Raw genomic sequence first — 25332 nt, forward strand, 5'->3', positions numbered from 1 at the left:
TTCTTACTTGTCATTACTTATTTTCCACTAAACCTTTACCTAAATAAGCTAAGCAACTCTAATATCCCCCTTGGCTTTTGTATCTTCCAAGGGTCTCACTGAGTTGATCCCCCCCAGGACAGAAATGTCTTCCTGACTGAAGTGGTGAGTACTGCCAATATCTAGGGCGCTGACTGTCCTAGTAGCAGACCTCTTGACTGGATCTGACCAGCATCCCCCCCACCCAGGGTATGCAATCAAACTAAGGCCCAGGGCTTCCTAGGAGCCTGCAGATACCAACATGACTAAGGAAGTTTCCCCTTTCTCTCTGTTCTCCTGCTACTCCCCCACCTCATCCTTTAGGAAGAGGGACCTCAATGCACGACTCCTCAATGGCAGAATGGATCCACGTGGCTCAGCAGGCCAGCAGAGAGTTTCAGAGAAAATGTCTGAAAAATGAGAAGCTGGGTCTTTAATGGTGGCAGTTCTGAAGAGAAAGAAGAAAGAGGACTACCAACAGGAGGTGGCCTTCTGCTTCCACGTTCACATCTGGTGACTGGCTGCTGGTATGGGGATGGCTGGATGGCCTCCAATGCACACCAAGAATAACTGAATGCTTCAGCATGGCTTTGAGATGACCAAGGATAGGGCCAGACTTGGTCTTGCTTCTTCTCTGAGGGACTCACCATTTTCTCTGTAACCAGAACTTCCCTGAGGCACCTCATGGCCCAAATCTTCTATCCCAGCAAAGACTCTTAGTTGAAGAGACTGAATAAAAGTGTTACAATGAGACAAAAAGGGAACACATGATTCATTCCTGCTTTTAACACAATACTTTGAAGATGTCACCACAATTTGGATCTGGCTATATTTTAAGTTCATTTACAAGTAGACTAGTTCTCAACTAAAAATAACTGTGTGCGTTATACAGTTCGACAGCTGCCTGGATTTTCCTCTGAAGGAAATAAGATTCTATATTTCACTCACATTCAGCACAGATTTATTTTAACCCATTAGAAGATGAAAAAACCCACCACTACCACCCACTGGTGGCTGTGACTTTTCAAAGCACTTCAGTTTCTCCTCAGAGCAAACTTATCATTATGTCCATTTTCCTCCTAAGTAAACTGAGTACCAGAAAGAGGGGTGGGCCAAATTGTACAGCAGGGTTAAGAGCAGGACCAGGTTTCCTAGGCTTTTTTTTTTTAAACTAGAAAAGGTATCTTTAATAAGGACTTAGATTTTGCCCTTCAGTTATCTATATAAACTTAAATGGTGTTTGGACTAAATTATTTAAGCAATTTGGATGTGCAGCCTACCTCAATGTAGGCAAAGATGTCTTAAGTCCTTTCATTTTCTTCATTAACCTGATTAAAACTGAGCTATGGTATTAGCAAATGATATACAGAACATACTAAAGTATGCAAAATAAGAAAACAGTTATAATTTAACATTTCAAAATCTGTTCATGGCAATAATTCTCATTATGGAACAAGTTAAATAGGTTCAAGTCTGTTATAAATACTATTTGTTTGTATTAACAGTATTAATATAGATGTGTAGCAATTTTCCAGTTTGTGTGGTTAGGTAACAGGAGAGATATCCTTTAGAATTTGAAATGAGAACTAAGAAGAGGATTAAGTTACAAAACAGATAAAGCAAATTTACATCTTAAATAATTTAATCCTGACTGGACCTATATAAACGGACAGCTCAAAACAGCCTCCCTTCAAATATTTAGAAACCATTTTTACTTAATTTTTTCTTATGCTTAAATCTATTCTCGTAGAGTTAGCAGCAGTCCTAGACATGCTATTTATTAGACAAATTCAGTCTTACAACTATATATATTTTACCTTTAGCATTATTACCATTTCCAAAAGCCAAAAATAAATAAAAACCTTAATTATAGATCTCTTTACCTTTTTTCCTTTGTGGTTCCAGAATTCATACTGAGAGCTTTCCAGACCGTGGTTTTAGGCATTTCATCAGATATATTAATCTCAGAGGGGTCACATCTGAAATCAACGCTTGGTACAGTGAATGTCAAACATATGGATAAAAACATATCTTACTTTTTAATGATCGCCACTCCACTAGAAGTGAAAAGACTGGAAGACTGGCTAACAGTTCTCAGTAGCCCTGGGAATGCAGACGGAGTCTGGTCATTCCTCCTGCAGCCATTGAGGTCAGAACAGAAAAAGGTAGGCTGCCTATGAGATGATTCTGCAGGCTGAGCTTTTGTCCCAAGTGATGGCTAGTCCTCTGAAAGACCTCACTGGAAATGCTGACCATGTTATGATGCCAAGAGCACAGAATCAGGAACTACTATTTGCTTGCTGGGTTCCAGGCACTCTTCATTCATTTTCTTATTTACATGGCTAAATCTTGTCCACTGATAGTTAACAAAGAACTTTCTCACCATATTAACTATCATAGCAACAGAGATTAATAACATTCTCATTTGAAGGTGCAGAGACCAAAGATCATAGGGCTAAGTGCTTGTCCACTTATGACAATAAGTGGAATCAAGACTCTAAACCCAGTCTTTGGTCCTCTGGAGCCCAAGAGTACTCTAAAGTCTTCTATACACCAGGATGTCTCTTAAAATGCCAAGAGTGAAGAGAGCATCCCACTTGAGAAGAAACAGAGAATTCAAAGTCTACGGCTTCTTCTATAATAACTTATAGAAAGTTTATTAGGAACCAAAGACTTTCCTAATTTACCTCACAGTGTAAACCACAATGAACCCAATGATTCAGCAGTCAATTTCCCCAGATCCAGATGCCCCAGATGCCCTTTCTTTCTTTCTTTCTTTCTTTCTTTCTTCTCTGTCCCTCTCGACCTCTAAGCTCCTTCACGCTGTGTGTGCCTCTTTCAAAACAGAAACAAGATGACGGGAGCAAAACCACACATGGACCAATTTAGCTTCTTGTAATTTGTGGAGACCAATAGGTTTGGTAGAGAAAGGAATAAAATCAGTGGCATAACTAAGGCATTTTTTAAGCTTGTTCCCCCTGGGTCCCTGAACTATAGATGCCATGAGCCAGGTTGGAATGGACTATTCCAACCCAAAGGCAGGCCTAAGTGTAGGAAAGTCATGCACACCAGACTGAGAACTCTCTAGAAATAAAAAAAAAAAAAAAAAAAAAAAACATCCTATTCATCTTTGGAAGGTAACAAAGAAAAGCATAAGGAGTACTGATTTGAGGAATAGACAGACCAGGTTTGAATATTGATCTTTCTACTCAGTAGCACTGTAACTTTGGGCAAATTACCTAAACTCCTATAATCCTCAGTTTTCTCACAAGTACAGAAGTAGATAAATGAGACCTTCTCAGAGAATGGTTGTAAAGACTAACAGAGAACATATAAGGAAACCTTCCTGCACAGTTGTGTTATGGAGGAAGGCACTAGGGACACTGCCCGCCTCTTCACCTAGTACAGTGCTGGGCACAGAGTATGCATTCAGTCCACAAAGAAAAGGAAAAGGTATTTTCATAGGATGAACCTGGGAGACTGGATGTTTAGCTCTATATACCAGCAGCTACATTTTGATAACACCCTACTACAAAGTCAGAATGTTTACAGAATATCCCAAATAGTAAACTCCTTTGTGTTTGGGGAGCTTTACCTGAAACTGTTGTTCTTTGCAGGACTACTTAGTAACTTCCTGCTTTCAAGAGGGAACTTGTCTCCCCCAATTTCTAACATTTTCTCAGCCTCCTGGGGGAAAAAAAGAGATATTATTATATCTTCAACAAAGTAAGATCATGAATTTTTTCACCACTCATTCTTTTACTATCATAATTTTTATTTTTCTCTCACATTCATTATAAAAATATAATTAGGTCTTTTATAGGTTTGAGTCACTGCAAAAAGAGACAATCTGATATTACTACATATGGAATAGTATTGGGAAAAAACAAAATATCTGAATCTGAGTAAGCTTCTAGATTCAATGACCAATTTGACTGTAAACACCATGGATATAAGATGATGTTAAAAGACACCAAAGAAGACATTTGGCAAAATCTGCATCATGGGAAAGCTTATACTGACCCAGTTTGTCAATAAAAAGAAAAAATTGGAAAGGAAACCCCTAAAAAAATTTAAGAAATATAGCAATCTTCTTTAGATCCTGATTCAAATAAACATTGTTAAAAATAATAAGGTAATTGGGAAAATATGAATATTGACTTTTCTTTCTAATGTTTAAAATCTCCCATAATAAAGTGTTTTCTTTAATTTAGCCAGGTGCAGTGACACCTGCCTGTAATCCCAGCTATGGGGGGCTAAGGTAGGAGGTTCCCAAGTTTGAGGCTAGCCTTAGGCTAGACTCTAAATTTTCTTTCTTGTAGTCATAATTAAAATCTTTTGTCGACATTGCTTACATATCCTTAAGGATAAATTCTAAAATTAGGATTTACTGGGCTAAAAAGCATATACTTTTTCACTTTTTTTTGGATATAGGGTCTCAAATAGGCTGGTCTCAAATTCCTGGGCCCTGGGCTGAAGCAATCTTCCCAACTCAGGGAAGTGCTGGGACTACAGGTACATATCACTGTGCTTGGTTTGGGCTCATACATTTTTAAGACTCTACTTTAAGCTGCCCTCTAAAAGAGATATATCCAATTTATACTACTACTACTTTTATTGTAGGAGAAACCCATTTTAATAATAGTGTTACCAACACTTTTTTTTTCAAAATCTTTGTTAAGTAAAAAATGTATTTGAAATTTCCATTTCTTTGCTTATTTGTGAGAATGAACTCAGTCATGAAGTAATTAGTCATTTGTATTCTTCTTTTGTAAATTATCTATGTCCACCGCTCATTTTCATTCTATTATTTTTTTATTAGAGATAATTATTTGAATAGAAAGGATTTTGACAAATGTCTTAACATTATTTAAAAATTTTGTTTATAGAATTTTGGACCTGAAAGCTTCACATTTAAGGTAGTAAATTCTGTCAATATTCCATTTAAAGTTTTCTTCCATTGCTTTTGTTTTTAAAATTTCTAAAGCTTATTTAATTATACAAGGTCTTAAAAATTCAAGATATTAGAAAAAATGCATGTTGAAATTGTATTTAAAGAATACTATCTGGGGCCCTAACTGTATTTGGAATCGCTTCCAAGTGCATTCATCTCTTGGTCTGGTATTTTCATTTTGCTGTATGTACATCCTTTCTTTGCAAGTGTAAGCCAATTATTGAAGTTCCACTGTATAGAAGACAAGATGCTAAATGCTAAGGGAAATGAAGGACACAAAGTCCTATGCAAGTTATCCTTGCATTGTGCCAACCACAATACTGTCAGCAATGGGGTACATAACAAATACTCTCTGAAAATATGCTTGTTAATTAGGTCTTTGGGAAGAACATGAGCCATCAGATCTGATAATAACAGATTCTATGTTCATATTCTAGATGGTAGCCTGGTGGGTAGACTCTAGAAAACAAAGGGAAAAACTACTGATTATTAAATCCAAAAATGAAGGGCAGACAAGAACATGAATCCTGAATCCACTCTCAGCTGAGAACATTATGGGGTAATCTTCCCAGCTCCTAAATATAACCCCTGGGATTCTAGACATGGTGACTTTTCATGTGCCCTTTCCTATGTTCTGTAACTTGAGGCCCCAAAGCTGGTACAAGGACTGTGACCTCTTCCTCCTTGGCCTTCTTTTTGGCATCATCCAACTTCTTCTTTTTGCTTTCAGGCATGAGATCATCTAACCAGCTCAGCTCTCGCTTAGAGAAGCAGAGATCCATGACTTTCCTGACAAAGACCAAGGCCAAAACCTGAAGAAAAATAAAGGAAGTGAGTTAAAGGGGCCAATTTTCTTCCTGGAATGAAAAGTAAAGTCTCATTTTCATAGCCAATTAGAAGAACATTTCAAGAAAAATCCAATTTTTAATAATCACAATAGTTGCCATATTTTGAATGTGTTCTTTGTACCAGGTACTGGAATATTTTAACCATCACTACAACAACCCCACAAATTACAGAGAAACTAATTTAATTTCCTCACTGAAAAAACAAACCTATCATCTGCAGATGGCCCTGACAACTGCCTTCCCCTAGTTTGCAGTCATCAGGAAGGGCTACAGGGCAGCATGGGAGTGGAGAACCACTGTAGGGCTGGGTCAAAGTAGGCCAGCTGCACTCAGAATAAGCCTGCCTCATCAGGGATGATGGGACCTTGGAAGACCATCTTTATTCCCTCTGATCCTTTGAACATTTCTATCCAAAATCCTTGCTCTATGCCTGCATTGTACATCTGTAGGGTTTTTATCTCTGCCCTTTGGCCTAGGCTGATGTTCACTTTATAGGTGAGGAACCCAGAAAGAGGAAGTGTCTTGGCTAGAATCTGGCAGCTAATCTCTCCAACAGAAGCAAGTCCAGGGTATCTCAACTACTGCTCCACTTTCTTTTCAAGAAGGCCACATAACCCATAAGGACGTACCTGGGTCCCTTAGATTTTCATCAATTATATCTCTTGGTTGGATGAGGAATGAGGCAAATTTGGCTCATTAAATTCTATCATACTTCTAATTTTATTTATTTATTTTTTAAAATATTTATTTTTTAGTTGTAGGTGAACACACAATAACTTTATTTCATTTTTATGTGGTGCTGAGGATCAAACCCAGTGCCTCACATATACTAGGCTAGCACTGTGCCACTGAGCTCCAACCCCAGCCCCATATTTCTAATTTTAATGACTAAATTTTAAATAAATTTAAAATTGATAGGATTCCTTCCAGATGTTCTCAGGAATTTGATATGTTTTTAACTAAACACTTAATCCCTGAACATAATACACAAATGCAGAGCTCTACATGTATTCTGACAAAACTGAAAAAAGAAAGAAACCAGGAGGATATTGATCTAGAAGTTTAGATAAAAAAAATTAAAAATGGAATTACCATATGGTTCAGCAATTCCATTCCTAGCTGTATCCCCCCCCCAAAACTGAAAGCAGTTACACAAACAGATATTTGTATACCCAAGTTTGCAGCAACATTATTCACAATAGCAATATTCAAAAGGTGGAAGCAACCAAGGTGCCCACTGACAAATGAATAGAAAAACAAAATGTGATTTAGGTGATTTAGGTATACAATAGAATATTATCCAACCTTAGAAAGAAAGGAAATTGTGACACATGCTATAACATGGATTAACCCTGAAGATATTAAGTGAAATAGGCCAGTCACAAAAGAAAAAATACTATATGAGTCCACTTACATGAAATACCTAGAATAATAAAATTCATAAAGACAGAAAGTAGAATTGTGTTTTCCCAGGGGTTGGTAGGAAGGAGATAATGGGAGGCAGGATTGAATGGGTGTGGAGTTTCAGTTTTACAAGACGAAAAAAGTTCTGGAGATGCATGGTGATATAACAATGTAAATGTACTTAATGCAACTGAACTGCATACTTAGAAAGAGTTAAAATGCAGAATTTTATGTTATAGGTACTTTACCACAACTTTAACAATAACAGTAATAATATATATTCCAGAAAACCTCACCATCATTGGGAAAACAATGGCAGCTGGTGATGCCTTGATGACCCAGAGCAGGACAAGGCAGGTCAGCTGGATGAGGGTGAAGAGGTGCACTTTGCGCAGTGGCACATGACGCAGGTAAATAAAATCTGGCTGGTGCTTTGCGGGCATCCCAAAGAGCTTCAGACGATCAAAGAACTAAAAGGAGGGAACTGGCATTTATTTTCAGGAGGCTTCGCTGGGTCAGAAGCCATGTTAAACCCATTCATGTCTCTTACATCTCCTGCTCTGAAAACTAAGTAACACCATCTCCACGGGACAGTTAAAATGCAGAATTTTATATTACAGATACTTTTACAGAAAGGGAAACTTAAACCTCAAGAGAACAGGAAATATGGTCAAAACTGGGAAATGTCAGTTGAGTTTTGACTCTGTCTTTTCTAATTCTAGGCTCAAACTTTTTTCTCCTATCCCACACTGAGGCTCCTAAGAGAGTTATTTCTCAGGGAAAGTGGAAAATAAGTGAATTGCATCTTTTGGCTTACTATTAAACCAAATCTCTTACTTGTTCTTTGTGAAGTTAGGAGCTATTTGTTGATTATTTAAAATGAAACCTCATTAACATTCTGGATATAGAAAATATGATCATTCTTACAGTATAAAAAAGGAAAACAGAGACCCAGAGATTAAGCAACCTGCCCAAAGTCACATTAGAACTCAGTATGTAAGAATGACCACAAGACATTCCATACAAGAAGAATTGGCCACCCAGAGAAAAAGTTGAGTTATTACATCAAGTTATTGATGATGGCTCTCAATTGTCTCTGTTTGAAAGTCTTGGAGGAATGAGCTGATAGATGGGAGAAGATACAGTATAACAGAAAGTACATTTGCTTAGCTGGGGCAACTCCTATTACTTCTCAAAGTTGATCTTTCTTCTTAACCTAATACTAAATTTCAAGCTGTACAGGTGTGGAAACCAGTCTGGTTCTTGATCAACATTTCAGATCTTGGTTTACCAGCATTTGGCAAAGTACCTTGTGTTTAATATGTGCTAAATTTTGAATAATCAGTGAATGAATGACTGGAACCATGATATTAAACCAGGAAGTCTGTGTACTTTTGTGCCTATATGACTGTACATCTGAACAAATTTCTGAAACAGCTCAACCAGAAAAACTAGGAAACAATTTCTCAAGAATTATGCTTCCCTTTGGGAGCTGCCCCTTCCTGGTGAGGACAGGTGAACTCAGTGAGAGGACACTGGCCTGGCTGAACTATACAATACCTGAATTCCTTGTAGTGAAGAAACTCCCATGTAGAGAAAAACTCCATAGAGTACAGGCATTGGAATAAACTGCAGACAAAAGGGCAGAAAGGCCAGAATTAAGTTTGGTATCATAGCATGTTCAAGGATATGTAACTTTTAAATCTCCAAGAACAAAACAAAATCACAAAATGCCTTCATAAACATTGTGTTAGTTTCTGTTGTGTTTACGTAATTTAGAAGTAGAAGCAAAAGCATTTGGTGTACTCTGACATAGACTAAAAAAGTTTATCTTTTACTGAACAGAGATTTGAGGGCATGAATGGGGAGATATCTTATCAGAAAGAATGATTTGGGGGAACATATTAATGTTTTTATTTTGTTCTTGAATATCCACATGGTACTTGAATATGAATTTCCCATCACATCATATCTATCAACCTAGATAATCTTCTGAGAAACTCTGGGACAAGAGAATGGGACTTATAGAATCAAGGTAAGAAAACTTTCACCCCTGAAGACTAAATTTGTTATTATTTTGGGAGCATTCCAAAAACATTCCAAAGAACAATCTCAAATGTAATTCTTTGGTATTAGAAAATCCACATTGGGTTTTACATCGTTCCCCTTTTGTAGACAACCCAATTCAGCGATGACCTTGTTTGTAGAGCTATTTGATAGGATCCTAAAAGAATTTTTCTGGTGATATCTACCACTAAGGCTTTGTGGTTATATTCTTGAGGAAACAGTAATTTTGGAGTCCCTAATAATGGCACCTAGATCAGGAGAGGAAGTGAAAAGAGCGCTATTGACAGAGTAGACGGATAAGGAGTATGAGAAAAAGCAGGTAGTGACGTTGAGTGGAAAGGAAAGGGACACGAAGATGGTTTCAAAATACTTCATCATTCTCTCAATTCTCACCCTTGAAGGGCATTTGCAGGGTAGGCTGGGTGGTTAAAAATCAAAAAGAGGGAGAATAGAATCAGGAAAGTGCTCCAGATGGTTGGGACCTTGGCAACATAGCTAGATAGCTTTTTCTTTCATTCCACTTTCCCAGATGCAGTGCTTATAACCCGCCCCACTACTATAAAGTTTTTTCTCATCTTTCACCTTTATAAAAACACCCTCTTTTAGCCAGCTGCTGTTTTCTGTCCCACTTCACAAACAATCTCTTGAAAGAGTTGTCTGCATCCATACTCTACTTCCTTCATCTCTTATTCACTCTTCAGACACTTGCAATTAGGCTTCTGCCTTATCATTCCACGAAGTTTGCTCTCTGGTAAGATACCTCCCCCAACTTTTGCCCACAAGTTTCTGGCCAGTAAAAGAAAAATTTTTTTTAAAGTCCATGTTAAAATACATCAAATCTCTGAGGAGATGATTTTGATTACAGAAGATTTAAAAATCATTAATTCTGTAGAAGAGGTGTGTGTGTGTGTGTGTGTGTGTGTGTGTGTGTGTGTGTGTGTGTGTGTCCCCATCTATCTATCCTCAGGGAAAAGGAAGAGCCAGACAGGGTTGAGATGTGAGGCCTATGATTTAACTAAATCATTCCATTTTAGAACAAAAAGACTTTTACCATAGTCAGCTTCTGCTTTTGCTTCTACTTCTAAATTATGTAAAAGCAGAAGAAACTAATCTACTGAATCTGCTCTTGTCTAGTCATGTTAAGTCACCATATTGTTAAATCCAATGGCTTTGGTGTAGTCTTCATCTTTCCAGACAGCTTCTAACCAATCCTTCCTTGAAATACTTTCCCAGCTTGGCTCCTGACATCACACCTTCCTGTTTTCCTTCCTACGTCTCTGGCAGCTCCTTCTGAGACTGTGCTATCTCTTTCTCAGCCCATCCTCTAAACTCTGCTCTTCTGTCTAACCTCTCTTCTCTTTTATATCCACCCATCTCCCAAGTGAGCTCATCTACCTCTTTGGTTCAATGCCACCCAGGCGCTACTGGCTCCCAAGTTTGTATCACTGACCCAAAACCTTCCTCTACTCTCTTCACTTAGATAATTCCTGATTTCTTACTCAAGTGCTGATCATAGCCTCACTCCTCACAAAATCAAAATGCTATCTTCTCCATCATAATAAATGTCATCTTTCCACTAGATGGCTAAGTCAAAAACCTAATAGTTATCTTTGATTTTCCCATTTTCCTCACCCCATTCCATAACCAGTTAATCAGCAAGACCTTTGGATCTGCATCTAAGATGTGCAGAGCCTTGCCTTTTTTCTTATCCCTACTACCAACTTTCTTATCAAAAATCAATTTCTTCCCTCACCTGTATTATTCTCACTTGTCTCTCTGCTTCTCTTCTTCCCCTACCCTAAAAACTTGTCTTCTAGACATCAGCCAGAATGATCTTTTAAAAATATTAGCTGAGTCATGTCTATCTCCCGTTAAAAGCCCTCAAAGGTAATCTTTACTAGTATGTACAAGGCCCTCTGTGATCTGGCTCTGTCTACTCTTCCATCTCATCCCACTGAGCTCTTGCTATAACTCAGTACCCTTAAGCCACATGACCCTGATATTTTCCACAACACAAATTACTCTTTTCTTTCTCAGGACCTAACTTGACTGCTTTTCTCCCCTCCCTCCATGCTATCTTCCACCACCCATGGCAAGGCTAGCTCCATTTTATTTTTAAATATTATCTTCTCAGGGGTTGGAGTTGTAGCTCAGTGGTAGAGTGCTTGATTAGCAAGTGTGAGGCACTGGGTTCAAGCCTCAGCACCACATAAAAATAATAAATAAATAAAATAAAGTTTTTTTTTTAATTACCTTCTCAGAGAGGCTGTCTTTGACTATCCTAACTAACAGAGAACCCTTTAATTCCCTATAGCATCAAAGAACTCTCTATATTTCCTTATATCACTTATTAAATTCTATAATTATCATGTTTATTTTCTTAATTATACATTATCTTACTCAGGTAGAATAAGCTTTTCCGGGGCAGCAGTAGTTTGTATGTGTATCTGTTTGGTGTGCCACTGTATTCCCAGAACCTAGCAGGATTCCTGGCACAAAGGCACTATGTATATGCCTAACAAGTGAGTAAATGATTACCTTTAATACAGTGGTCATGAAGACGGAGCAGCCCATCAGCACAAAGATCATAAGGCCTGTCACTCTCTGCTCTCGGATGCCCAAGAACTTGGGCTGTTCTCCCGGAGCAGAGCACTCAGATTCCAGCTTGAGGCTGTTCACATGTGTGATGGACAGGACAGTTGCAGCCACAAACCAGGGTAGGCCCATGATGGAGCAGACACCCAGCATTATGGCCACCATCAGCAGATCCAGGTGGTAGCCGCAGCCTTTCTGTGGAGAAACAGAATATTTATTACCATCAGTGAGCTGGCTATAGTGGGGCATATAACAGTGAGCTAAGAGTCTCATGCCTAAGGCAGGAAGGGGTATATGGGTAAGGAGGAAGGAATCCAAGGACCCTAGAGGAGTTTTACAATCTTCCTAGTTAGGAGGGAACAGAGAAGGGAAATATTAGCCTATCCTATATGTCAATATCCATTCTTTTTTTTTTTTTTTGGAATTTTTAATATTTATTTATTGATTTTTTAATTATATCGGCGGACACAACATCTTTGTTGGTATGTGGTGCTGAGGATCGAACCCGGGCCGCACGCATGCCAGGTGATCGCGCTACCGCTTGAGCCACATCCCCAGCCCCTCAATATCCATTCTTTATCTAAGTAACCTCAGCTTCCTCTGAGTCCCACACATTAAAAAATCTATCCTTCTCTGGAAAAGTAACTAGAGACCAAGCTGCATCTTGACCATTCTAGTAGACACTATAGAAGTTGGAGATAATTGTTAATTCCTACAACACACTTCCAGATTCTCACCAGATTTGGATGTTGCCTGTTCTGAGTAAGGAAAGCATAGAGATGGAAGGTATGAAACATCCCACTAATACATGTACTAGAACTGATCCTAGTACCTGGTAAACCTTGGGCTCAGGTTTAATCTGGAAACCCTAGTAACAGACAGCAATGAGAGAATAACTGCCTCTAGGACATTGCGGTCTAAGATCCAGCCTGAACCTGAGGAAGACAAGCTGAATGGTAGCCAACTCAAAACAAATAGTTGAATAGGGACCACCAGGAACTCTGCCTCCCACAAACCCACAGGTTTGAGAGAAGAGAAATGGAATCCAAGTTTCTTTCACATTATACCACAACGTTTCACTTTAGTCTCATCTCCAACTAACAAGTAGAGAATGAATACTCCTTATAGGCCCTTTCTGTGACTTTTATCCAGGTTATTCAGTTCCTGGTATGGAAGGGCTTACCCTAAAATAAAAAACGTAGCAAGCCACCAAAGAAGTCTTCTAGGTCAAAATTTCTTGTTACCTTGAGCTTATGTTCCTTCCTGTTAATGATGACAGCTGTGATCTGCTGATCCATGAATATCAAGATAGTGCAGAGAAGAGCTGGGATAATTGCAGCTATCACAGTCCACCAGGGATTAGGGCCAATGGGACTGATAAACCATCCTCTATCATCCCTTGTAGGCTAAGGGGAAAAAACAAGACATTATTTTTTAAGTTAACTATTAAGTTAACTATTGTCATTACAGCACAAGAGATCAAACTGAACCACAGTTCCACATTTCCTTGGAAATCCATAACCTTTCTCCAAATCCCCTTTGAAATAGTCCTCCATTATCAGCTTCCTGTGGAATATTCACTAGTCCTATTCTTCCTCCTATTTACTCCCTAAGCTCCAGTGTATAGAAAAAGCAACTTTATCTCAACATCAGCACAAGTAAAATATAGTTAACAGCTAAATCTGTTGTTGGAGAAAAAAAATGACTCTCAAAGACAAATATAAATATCTTAGACTATCTTCATCACTGCTTTTCCTCAGAAGCCATATAATGTGTGTCTATAACATAAATAAAAGCAAAATATAGTCAGTTACATGAATCTCTTCAGTTTAGATTGGAAGTTCCAATGTCCTTCTCCCATCAGCAGAGGAATGGGGGCTTAGGCACCAGAGATTTGACACAAGGCTTAAGTGAAAGGTTAATAAAATAGGTACTTGTCACTCTGTTTTTCTATATGCTTAACAAAACACTGTTGAAATCTTGTTCCCAGGATGTGTTGTCCCCAACTGTGAACTGTTTGCTAATCTTGTTCCCAGAATGTGCTGTCCCCAACTGCCAAACTGCAGGATGCACTCCCTCACTCGGCTGCAGGCAAACTGCCCGCTCGCCCTGACCCATCAATGAACTTCCCTCCCTGCCCTCTCCAAGAAAAGTATATAAGCTCTGCTCAAGCTGTTCTCAGGGCTCTATCTCTCTTTGCTATAGAGAGAGCCCTAGCATGCTGGTCTCCAAATAAACCCACCTTTCTGCTGTTGCATAAGACAGTCTCTTGTGGTCTCTTCCTCCAACGTTTCGCTGGTCCCTTACATAAGACTGCTAAACTTGGCAACTTTTTGACCTAGGACCCTCTCCAATGCCCCTATAAGACAACTGTTCACAAATTTTATTGAGGTGTTCATGACATACCTAAACTTTCCTAGGTCCTCAACCCCCACCCCTAGGGTACTCTGGGGAAGACAAGTTCACCTTTTTGGCAAGTGGTGCTAGAGGATAAAAGGCCAGGGATTCAAATTGTCTCAGAATTGACCCAAACTCAATAAACAAAGACTGTTCTATCTGAAACATTAGTTGTGACTCTTGGATTAAAAAAACTTCAATAACATTAGCAAGTTCCAAATTATGAATTAGATTCTAAAAGCTTACAGAACCTGTTTCCTTAGTAATAGTGTTCTAACTGGAATTAAGTTTTCAGACCAACACAAAAACCTATCAAAACCTTAATGACATTATAACCCCTAGTAATAGCATAGCTGGCTCTCCTTATCTGTGGGTTTTACATCTTCAGATTCCACCAACCACAGATTGAAGATATTCAGAAAAAAATACTTTTATGTTAACACATACAGACTTTTAAAATTGTCATTATTCCCTAAACACTACAGTATAACAACCACTTACATAGTATTTACATTATATTAGGTATTACAAGTAACCTACAGATGACTAAAAGTATATAGAGGATTATGTAGGTTATAGGCAAATACTACACAACTTCACTGAAGGGATCTGAGCATCTGCATCCCCAGAGTATCCAATCTCCCATGGGTAGAAAGAGACATTTGCACCTGCCTTCATATTGGTCTTGGGACTTGGGGGTCATGTGGTTTACAAAGGAAGGGAAGAAGGAAGAATAAAAGAAAACTTTCTCTCTGCTTCCTGAAGGTGAAGCCTGCCTGCCATGAGCAACATTTTCTTGGACATTCTCCCATTTCCCTTTCTCAATTCTCTTCTACTTCAAAGAGGTTTTCTTCACAGATGTCCCAGAAATTCAGCACCTTCTGATGCTTTTAAGCCTAACCATCAGGGAATTTTTCCAAGGACTGCTTAATGCTCCCAAATTACCTATTTTTATACAAAATCCATACTTCCTGCAGGGCTGACCTCAGCTAGGTATTAGAGAGAAAGCTGAGTGTGCTCATTCACACAAAGATGAGAATGCCAGATTCTCAGAGATGTTATGCTTAGAAAAGAAAAGGGTGTTTGTTAACCCACAAATTTCTAACTGAGGGCTGGGTTTGTAGCTCAATGGTGGAGTGCTTGCCTCAAATATATGGGGCCCTGGGTTCGATCCTCAGCCCCACATAAAAATAAACAAATAAAAATGAAGATATTGTGTCCATCAACAACTAAAAAAATAATAATAAACAAATTTCTAACTGATAGAAGTTCAGCAAATTTAATAAAATTAAACATGTTTTGACAATAAGGAAAAAGACACTTTCAACCAGGTCTTTTTCAGGAAGAGAAACAAAGGGAAGCCCAAACCAGGGTCTGTCAGGGACTGTCTACCTTCCATTTTCTCCTCACATCCTCTCCCATCATTCTATTACTCTTCTGAAGTCACTGAGCATGCTCAGTCTTTCTCCTCTCTACCCAATGGGGATCTATGAAACTTAACTTAGCTTTTTTATCTTCTTTGTCTATTTAGTAACCCGAACCTGGGAGACTTTGTATTGATCATTTGTTTCATTTATTGTGTAGGCTTTTTGAAAAATACTATAGATTATAGAGTTATACAAACAAACAATAAAATAGTGTTAAAGAACTATCCTATAAATATCCTAGGGCTCTAGAGTCCAGACAAAGTTCCTCTTATGTCCATCCTCCTCCTACCCTGCAAGATCCTTGAGGGGAGGGGCAAAGACCTTTACCTTACTCATCCTTCCCAGTGTCCTTAAACAGCTGCTGCTCAATAAAGGTAGTGGTAACCAGACTTTTTCCAGGAACCCACATTTCCACAGTATTCCCAAATATATATATATATATATATGTAAATGGGCACATTGCACTATTTTAAATCTTAACAATAGTATTTATGATAATAAATAATACTTTTCATTCATTAAATTTAAACAACTTTACTTTTTCTGTTCTCTCGCTTTTCCAACTTGAACTCAACCAGATCTAAAGAGTTTGCTTTTCTGAATGGCCAGGGATGAGGAACAAGGTTCAGATTTAGAGGACTACAAGACTCCTCTTATGATTGTGATGTGAAAAGGCCTTTGAAATCAACTTGGGATCAGATTCTATGAAACTACATGAGGGCACCATGCATCCTGAGACTTTTTTACCTTGAACACACTGGGGACTTGAAGCTTTGGTGATGGGACTCCAATCAAAAAATCAATAATCACCATTGTGAAGATTGTGAGGAAAACGGCAAAGTCACTCACCATGGAGCGTACCTGACATGAGAAAGGATTAGAACAATGTTTTTGCAGGTTAAATATAGTAGAAAATAATTTATTCTTGCAAAAGGTTTAGAAATTCTCCAAAAAATTCCCTTATTTTACATTTAAACTAATACAAGCATATTTAAACCATAGGAATATATTAGCATTTCCTTCCCCCAATCATGAAACTCCTCTAAACTACCCAAATTAATGCTGACAAAGTGTGGATATGATGAAGGAGAAAAAGTCTCTGACAAACTCTAATGTAACTCTGAAGAGTTCTTTTTAGGGTATTTAGGACCAGGTTCAGGTTCTAGTTCTAAAAACTTGGAATACAATTTTCTGAAACCAGCCACAATCCATTATGCTAGCCCAGAACCTTAGCATCAGGGTCAACTGTGCTTCTCCCTCAAACCCTACATCCAGTCGATCTCCAAGTTCATAGGCCTTACCTTCAGAACATATCCAAAATCATCACTTCTCATACCTCCACTGCTCCTGCCCAGATCAAAATTACACCAGCTCTTGCTGGGTTAATGGCAGCCATCTCCACATTTGCTTCTGCCTTTGCCCTCCACAATTTTCTTTAAATATAGCTGCTGGAGTACTAATTTAAAAATTGGATCATTATCACTCCTCTGCCAACACTCTGAAATGGTTCTTTGTCTGAGTTAAAAACCCAAAAGGCCCCATTGGTTTCTGAGGACCATACAACTGGTGTCATCTGCTCTCCAGTCCCAACTCCTAATGTTCTCCTGCTTACCCACTCTACTTCAGCCACACAGGCCTCCTTGCTGCTTCTTAAACATATCAAGCTCACTCCAACTTCAGAGTCTACCTAAAATGTTACCTACAGGTAACCTCTTGGGTAGTTTCCTCACCTCCTTTAGGCTAACTCAAATACTATCTTCTTCATGAGATCCTCATTCATCAGAAGCCACCCTTCCCTGCTTTATTATTTTCAACAACATTTATTTCCATTTGTTGTGGATTCTCTCCAATTGAAGACCTGCCCCAAGAACTGTCTCACTTTATAGCTTAGTGTCACTTTAATAAAATGCAGTGACCTGTTGTTTGTCTTAATCTGCAATTCCAACAGAGACAGAACAAAATATTTCTTAGCCATGCATAACATCATTAGTAACTTAACCTGACTAACTAGTAACTAAACCAGAACCCTCTTCATGGTTTTCTTAGTTCTTCCCTGAATGTTATATTAATTCTCTGAAGCAATCACCCCTTTCTAATTATGAAACCCTGCTTGACCATCGTAGGGCTCAGTGTCCCTTCTCTCTTCTGAACTTCTGTGGCACTTACATCTCAGGCTTACCACCAGCTCTTGCAACACTTACTACTGTAGCATATGGCACCTGCTTGTTTCATGTGCTCCCCTTCCTCTCTGATGGCAGACAGTATCTTTTAAACTTTGTTTGCACTACCCCCGCCCCGCCGCTGGGTCTGAGCATAGTCAGTATCCAACAGTCACTTAGGTTAATGTATTTTTCCACATAGGAAACAAAGACTCAGAACTTATTTAAGATATGCCTCCCTTAACTATTATGCAGGTTCAATGAAGCCCAAGAATATTTTTTAGTTATGTATGTGTATATAATAAATATCTAATAAACTGTGCCCCCTACCCATTCATATCTCTATTCTGTGAATGTACCTGATTGAAACCTCACAGAAAAAAAAACATTCCCTTCTGAGTCTAGCTCCCTTTTAAAGAAATAGCCCACTTAGCTGCCCACACTCAGCTTCTAATTCTGCCCTGCAGGAATACTGCTCCTGACATGCTATCTGTGTCAGAGAAAGCTGTTGAGGCTTTCATCATGCAAACCAAGACAAGAGCATGCGGACTGCTATAGTCAATGTGGGCGATGATTTCATAAGTTATTAATAGAAGCCATTTCTGGGAGGGGATTTCATAGTTAGAGTATCTAAGTACTAAAGTAGCCAAGACAGTCACCCCAATTACCATCATCACAAGCCAGCTCCAACTACTACATGCTAAGTCTCCCAGAATTCTGGAAATGACACTTAACAGCATTCTAGAAATGAGACTTAATAGCTTTTAGAGAACGTTACTACCACCTTAAACTTACCCAGCACTTTTAAATAAAAAAGGTTTTAAGTATCCTCATCCAATTCTACAGATCTATGAAAGTAAGATCTATGAAAGAGGCTGCCAGACACTAGAAGTATCATCGGGACATCTGGAGCTTTCCCCACTGACAATCTACTCCAGAAAGTATGGAGGCTGAGAACAGGTTCTATTATATTAGAATCCTAACACAAAAGAAATGCATGAATATGCTACCTACTCTGGTTGGGAAATAGCGGCTTGTCTTAAATGTCTTTAATGTGCTTGAGAGGATGAAGGTGGTGAAGAAGAGAATACAGGACCAAAAGAGCACATCAGGAGTGTAGGGTCCATGATGGCCACATGCAGATCCCATGAACTCTCCATGCATTTCTTGGCATTCCTGGAAGAACAAGCAGTCTGGTGACAAAAGTAAGGCACAAGGAAATAAATAGATGCTGACTATCAGAATAGGCTGCCAGCAATATCTACTTGATACCATTGAGAGGCCCTTATGATACCATTGAGAGGCCCTCACCTGCAGGTCTTTTTCAAATGGGACACTACTACAGTTATAACTAAGATATAGATTTTAAGAATAAAGCTATAAATGTCCTGAACAAACAGTACTTTCAAGGCTTTGGGAAGGCCTTAGCAATCTGAATTGTTTTTATTACAGAGGACCTTCAAACTTACTATCCTACTATCCTTCAAACTCTACAAAACTTGGATCCTACCCTATGTGGTTTCATCTCCACATGTCCTTGATGTAGAATCACAGGGTAGGGTGCATATGGTAGAAAAGAGAAGGGTGATCTACTTTTATCTACAAGAAAATTTTTGAAAGGGAAAAAAAGTAAGAACAATTTTTTGTTTTTTAATTAATTAATTATTTTTTTTAAGAGCTTTCTTTCTTAAATGCTAGAATTCTCCAAAAGGCTACTGGCCTTTCACTGAGAAGTCCCTCCTAAACCTGGTAGCCATGGTGTTAGGCAGCTCCCAGACTTACACTGACAGTCAGGTTATCCCAGTGCACTTCTGCTGTCACAATGTTGCGGTCCTTCCAGTACTGCAGGGTGTGATTGTTTGGATTCTCTGGGAGAGTACACCTACAGCTGGGGGGAAAGGAAAAAAGATTCCTGAGGGAGGCAGTAAGAGAGTCAGTTAAGTATTTTTAGACATGACTGGATTAAAGGCTCTACAAAGCCTATCTTCTTTCTCTTTTGCCTACTTCAGATCTGTGAGATGGGTCTAGTTTGGGCCAAGGACCAAACCCTAAGTTTTCACTGGCCATTATTAAAGATGGGTTCAAATCAGCAGGTGGGTCTTGGATAAAACTGTGCTGACTACCGCACTTGGCATATGATTTTCCCAGAATAAATAAGCCCTGATGGTTTCCTTTCCTGCTTCTATCTCTTAGGTTCTAGCTATGAAATTCAATCTACTTGGCAAGGAGGTTCTGATACACTACTCAGTTCTCAACAATTTCCTCCAAGTCTGGATAATTTTATTCCTATACCTGCCCCTGTTCTAAAAACCAGAGATTCCTTAATTGTGATGCAAGCTCTTCCTCACACTGCATTATCATTAATAATCCTTCTACCTTGGCCATTTCCTGGATACTTATGCTGAAGCCAGGCCTGGCAGCTCCAGTAGCTTCCTTAGGCCCCTTCTTTCATCCAAACCAAACTATACCATACCTGTTCCACCATGTTGCCTCCCAATCCCAGCATGCTTCTTGCCTGAACTGGTTCCCAGTATGGTCAATTGACATAGCTGTCCCCACCACCTTTGTTTCACCTGTGAATTTAATAAACATGCCTTCTATGACAGAACTAAAATTCAGAAAGATCCCAACAGGTCAAAATAATTGGAAGAAACCAACAAAACAAAAAGTAATGGGGAAAGCTATAAAAGTTCTACATTTAGGTTAAAAAATAAATTCCATAGATATGCCAATTACTCTAGTTTGATAATTACATATTATACATATGTATTGAAATGTTACACTGTATTCCATAAATATGTATACAAATTACTATGTGTTAATTAAAAATAAAAATAAGCTGAATTTGGTACCATGCATCTGTAGACCCAGCTACTCAGGAGCCTGAGGCAGAAGAATCACTTAAGCCCAGGTGTTTGGCCCCAGCCTAGAAAACATAGCAAGACTCTGTCTCAAAAATAAATAAATTAGCTGGGTATGGTGGTGCACACCTGTAATCCCAGCAACTTGGGAGGCTAAGACTGGAGGATTGCAAGTTTGAGGCCAGCCTCACCTGGATAAGTTAGTGATACCTTGTCTCAAAATAAAAATAAAAAGGATTGGCGGGGGTGGGGGGAAGGATTGGGAACATAGCTCAGTGCATAAATCCCTGGGTTCAATCCCCAGTAATACAAAAAATAATAATAATAATATGATGGTAGAGTATCTATACATTTGTCAAAATCCATGGAATATACAACACAAAAGTTAACTCTAATGTAAATTGTCAACTTTGGGTGATACTGAAGTATCAGTATAAATTCATTGATTATAACAAATGCACTTTTCTGGTGGAGATGTTGAGAATTGGGGAGGGTATGCATACACAGCAGCGGTTGGGCAGGGAGTCTAGGAGAACTCTTGTACTTTCTGCTCAACTTTGCTGTCAACCTAAAACTATTCTAAAAAATAAAGTCTTTTTTACCCCTAAGACTGGTGATTGAACCCAGAAACACTTTACCACTTGAACTACACCCCCAGCATTTTTTTATTTTTTATACTGAGACAGGGTATTGCTAAGTTACCCAGGCTGGCCTTGAACTTGCTATCTTCCTGCAATCTTCTTGCCTCAGCCTTCCAAGTATCTAGGCTTACAGATATGAGCCACCACAGCCAGCAATAAAGTATTTTTAAAAAATCAATTTTGTGGACATTTTGTGGACATTAATATAAAATCATTAGAGTGGAGGTTTCTAATTTCACATCAATTCCATATGAAACAAAAGTCAAATGCAACTAAGAAAAAAATACCATCTTCAGTTTTTTAAAAAATATTTATTTAGTTATAATACATAGTATATTAATTCATTTTTATGTGGTGCTGAGGATTGAATCCAGTGCCTTATACATGTAAGGCAAGCACTTTACCACTGAGCTACAGAGCCTCAGCCCCCCATCTTCAGTTTTATTAACAAAAAAAGATTACAGCTTCCAAATACGAAGTCTAAACTTAATCCAGGGCTGGTCACTTTTGTCTGTCTTCTCCCACTACAATATAAGCATCCTTAGTTGCCCAGTTGAATTGCTCATTGCCCCAAGAATGGAAAATGGATATACTGATGTCATTTGAAAATAAGATTTTAAGTAACTGTATGACAACTTGTAGTGTGATTAGCATCATCGTGCCTTTTATGTATTTTTGAATACTGAGTTGAGTCTTTGAAGAACAAGAACTTAATTAAGGAATCATATGTAAATGAATTTGGATACCTGAATTATTAAAGTGGGATCTGTTTGACTGTCGTGTTTACTACTGTTTCCAAGGCCTAACACAGTGCCTGGTGCATAACAGGTGTTTGACAAACATTTTTTAAATAAATGAATGATTAAAAAGAGGTCAAAAAATTAACTTTACAAAAGTAAGAACTTCAATGACAATAGGTCCCAATTCATTAGGCTTTGGAGATGATAGTCCTTAATCATTGTTATTAAAATACTTTATTTTAGGGGCTGGGGATATGGCTCAAGTGGTAGTGCGCTCGCCTGGTGTGCGTGGGCACTGGGTTCAATTCTTGGCACCACATAAAAATAAAGATATTGTGTCCACCTAAAATTGAAAAATAAATATTAAAAAATATATATATACTTTATTTTGTATTAAAATACTTTAAAATTTTTTAATAAAAGTTAATGAATGGATAACTAGAATAGATGAAAGTATATTTGTGGCTGGTTGGCAGATGCTTCCAATCAGATTCTCCACATGAGAACTATATAGTCAGAAAGGAGGGAATAATGTACAGAGCCAGAGGAAGAGGATCTTTAATCATAATTTGGAAAATACTATTCCAGAGAAGAAATGATTTGTAGGACTAGATTTTCCTAGATGGTTGATAATGCAGCTAGATATGTTGTTTATTTTCTAATTGATCAAAACAATGTCAAATACATGAAGAAAACACTCTCTTGAGTTGAAATCTAGAAGTAAAGAAAGAGATTTCTAGATCTTTATGACACAGTGGGAGTGACTCGTGATCTGAAAGGAATTATTAAACCATCTCTACCTAATGTTTCCTACACGTTGCCTATACACCTTCAGAGAAAGAGTCCATTCTCTCACTTGATGGTGTGGTCTGGGGGCTCACAAGTCCTTACAAAAAGAAGTTCTTTTCAATAACTAACTCAAATTTTCTCTGCTATATTTGCAGCCTATTTTTGTTTCAATGCCTAGACCCAAAAGACATTCTCTAGAAAGAACTTCTCAAGTCTGCTCTGGGCTTCATTCTCAGTCCATCCTCTGTCATCACTTTTGATTGTTCTTCTCTGGAGGTCCTCCAAGCTTCCTCATACATATCTAAGTTCTGTTTCCCAGAAGGCCAGGACGCTTCCTCAACAGAAGCTACAAGCGCTGCCTGGCACACTACACAAGCTATTAAACTTGGGCCCCTTTGTCCATTAAAAGAAGAAGAAGAAGAAAAAAAAAAAAGACAAGCAGAAAGCATACTTACTAATAGAGGCTAAGGTGGTCCAGCTGGCTGTGCATGTGGATAGGGTAGGTCTCTGCCAGGTGAATCAGCTTTTCTATAGCTTCATAGATGAAAATAATGCAAATCAGGGAGGCAAATGCTTCTTCAGTGAAGCGGGTAATATAGCAGACAAGAGAACTGGCATCAGTTGCCACAAGGACAATACACAGGAAGGCGGTCCACAGTCCAATACAAGCTCGAAGGGAGAGGTATGAAAGGGTGTAGTCTCTGAAACAAGACCAAAGTTCATCAAAAAGCATGAATGGCATGAAGACCCAAAAGGGTCATATATGGTTAATTCATCTCATGTCAGCTACACCACCATTGCAACCCAGCTGATACCTAATTCTGACTGAACTTCAGTTCTAAATAGTGCCCTGGGACAGGTATGTTACAGATTTGCTTCCCAATGCTATTTGCCTATGAAGCTATATAGAAAGCAGAGAAGGAAAGAATCCTTTTGAACACATTTTTGCCATTAAAATTCAATGTAATTAAGAGATTGTTCATGCAATAAGAAAAAGGAGCTGGTTCTAGTCCCATATTCTCCTAATTCTAGTACAAAATGGAAAAAAAAACTTTATAGAAAAAATAAGGAAATCTAAGACATTGCAGAGCCCCTACTACCACCAGCCACCAGAACATTAAGGAGGTATAGCAAGAAAAATTATAAACTGACTTGAAATGGACATGGAAGACTTGGGGTTAGCTAGGGAAAGTTTTTTTAAAGATTAAAAAGTCAAGATTTCAGGCCTGGGTTGCGGCTCAGTGGTATAGTACTCATCTGGCATGGGTGAGGCACTGGGTTTGATCCTCAGCACCATATATAAATAAATAAATAAATAAATAAATAAATAAATAAATAAATAAATAAATAAATAAAATAAAGGTCTATTCACAACTAAAAAAAAAATTTTTAAAGAATGGGGGGTGCTTGGGCTGTGGCTCAGCAGTAAAGCGCTTGCCTAGCATGTGTGAGTCACTGGGTTTGATCCTCAGCACTGTATATAAAGAATGAATAAAATAAAGGTCCATCAACAACTAAAAAATAAATTTAAAAAATAGAGGATCTACAATTTTAGGTATGTGTTGCCTGGGGGCAAAATTATAGACCAAATGATGTTCTTTCTTCAGGTTTCTTACAATTCAGAATATTTGCTTACTTTTAAATTTGTGTAGAATCCTGTTATTCAACCCTGGCATCACAATAACCACAGCCAATTACAGTTTTCAGAAAAACAAATATCTTACTTGCAGAATTTGAATAAAATCTTTTCAAACACAAGAACGGGCCCCGTACTTCCTAAGATGGTAAGGGGCTGTCCTGCAAACAAGGAATAGGCAATCCCAGTCATGGAGGCTCCAAATAAGGATTCAATTGCACTCTGAGAAGGAAAAGAAATCACTTAAGTTCACGTAGTCCATCAGTAAAGAGTAATGTTGGCTTATATAACTCCCGACTTAGCCCTAATATGTGCCTTGACAGTTATTTGCTTGTATTTCTTAGCAAGGGTGATGTGTACACACCATCTAATACTCTTGTAAACAGATCCCACTTTAATAATTCAGGTATCCAAATCCATTTACATATGATTCCTTAACTAAGTTCTTGTTCTTTGGTGACTCAATTCAGTATTCAAAAATACATAAAAGGCACGATGATGCTATTCACACTACAAGTTGTCATACAATCACTTAAAATCTTATTTTCAAATGACATCAATATATCCATTTTCCATTCTTGGGGCAATGAGCAATTCAACTAGGCAACCAGCTATTGTAACTGACATTGGAGCAGAAGATAGTCTGCTCAAGAGGGAGAAGCTTTTTCTTATATGAAGACAGAAGTCCTCAGTTATTCAAGAGAAAGAATCCAATTTCCTCAGTTCTAGTCCAGGTAATTTCATCCCAATGGAGTTGGCTGCCACCATAATATTTTTAAGTTGTGTTTAGGACCAT

General features: G+C 38.3%; 1 protein-coding gene across 1 annotated transcript in view; it reads right to left on the minus strand.

Moving 5' to 3' along the window:
* Positions 1-318: 318 nt before the first annotated feature.
* Positions 319-25332, minus strand: part of Slc4a8 (solute carrier family 4 member 8) — a 53153-nt gene continuing 28139 nt past the window's right edge. The window contains exons 12-24 of the mRNA XM_026398629.2: positions 24625-24758; positions 23356-23601; positions 19652-19757; positions 18884-19045; positions 16458-16571; positions 13131-13292; positions 11830-12081; positions 8785-8853; positions 7521-7694; positions 5647-5784; positions 3614-3705; positions 1902-1997; positions 319-466 (exon numbers count right to left, since the gene is read on the minus strand). Of these exons, the coding sequence (XP_026254414.2) occupies positions 319-466; positions 1902-1997; positions 3614-3705; positions 5647-5784; positions 7521-7694; positions 8785-8853; positions 11830-12081; positions 13131-13292; positions 16458-16571; positions 18884-19045; positions 19652-19757; positions 23356-23601; positions 24625-24758 (1893 nt within the window). The remainder of the gene's footprint in view (positions 467-1901; positions 1998-3613; positions 3706-5646; positions 5785-7520; positions 7695-8784; positions 8854-11829; positions 12082-13130; positions 13293-16457; positions 16572-18883; positions 19046-19651; positions 19758-23355; positions 23602-24624; positions 24759-25332) is intronic.

This window comes from Urocitellus parryii, chromosome 5 (genome assembly GCF_045843805.1).
Source record: "Urocitellus parryii isolate mUroPar1 chromosome 5, mUroPar1.hap1, whole genome shotgun sequence".
In the NCBI taxonomy this organism is placed as follows: domain Eukaryota; kingdom Metazoa; phylum Chordata; class Mammalia; order Rodentia; family Sciuridae; genus Urocitellus; species Urocitellus parryii.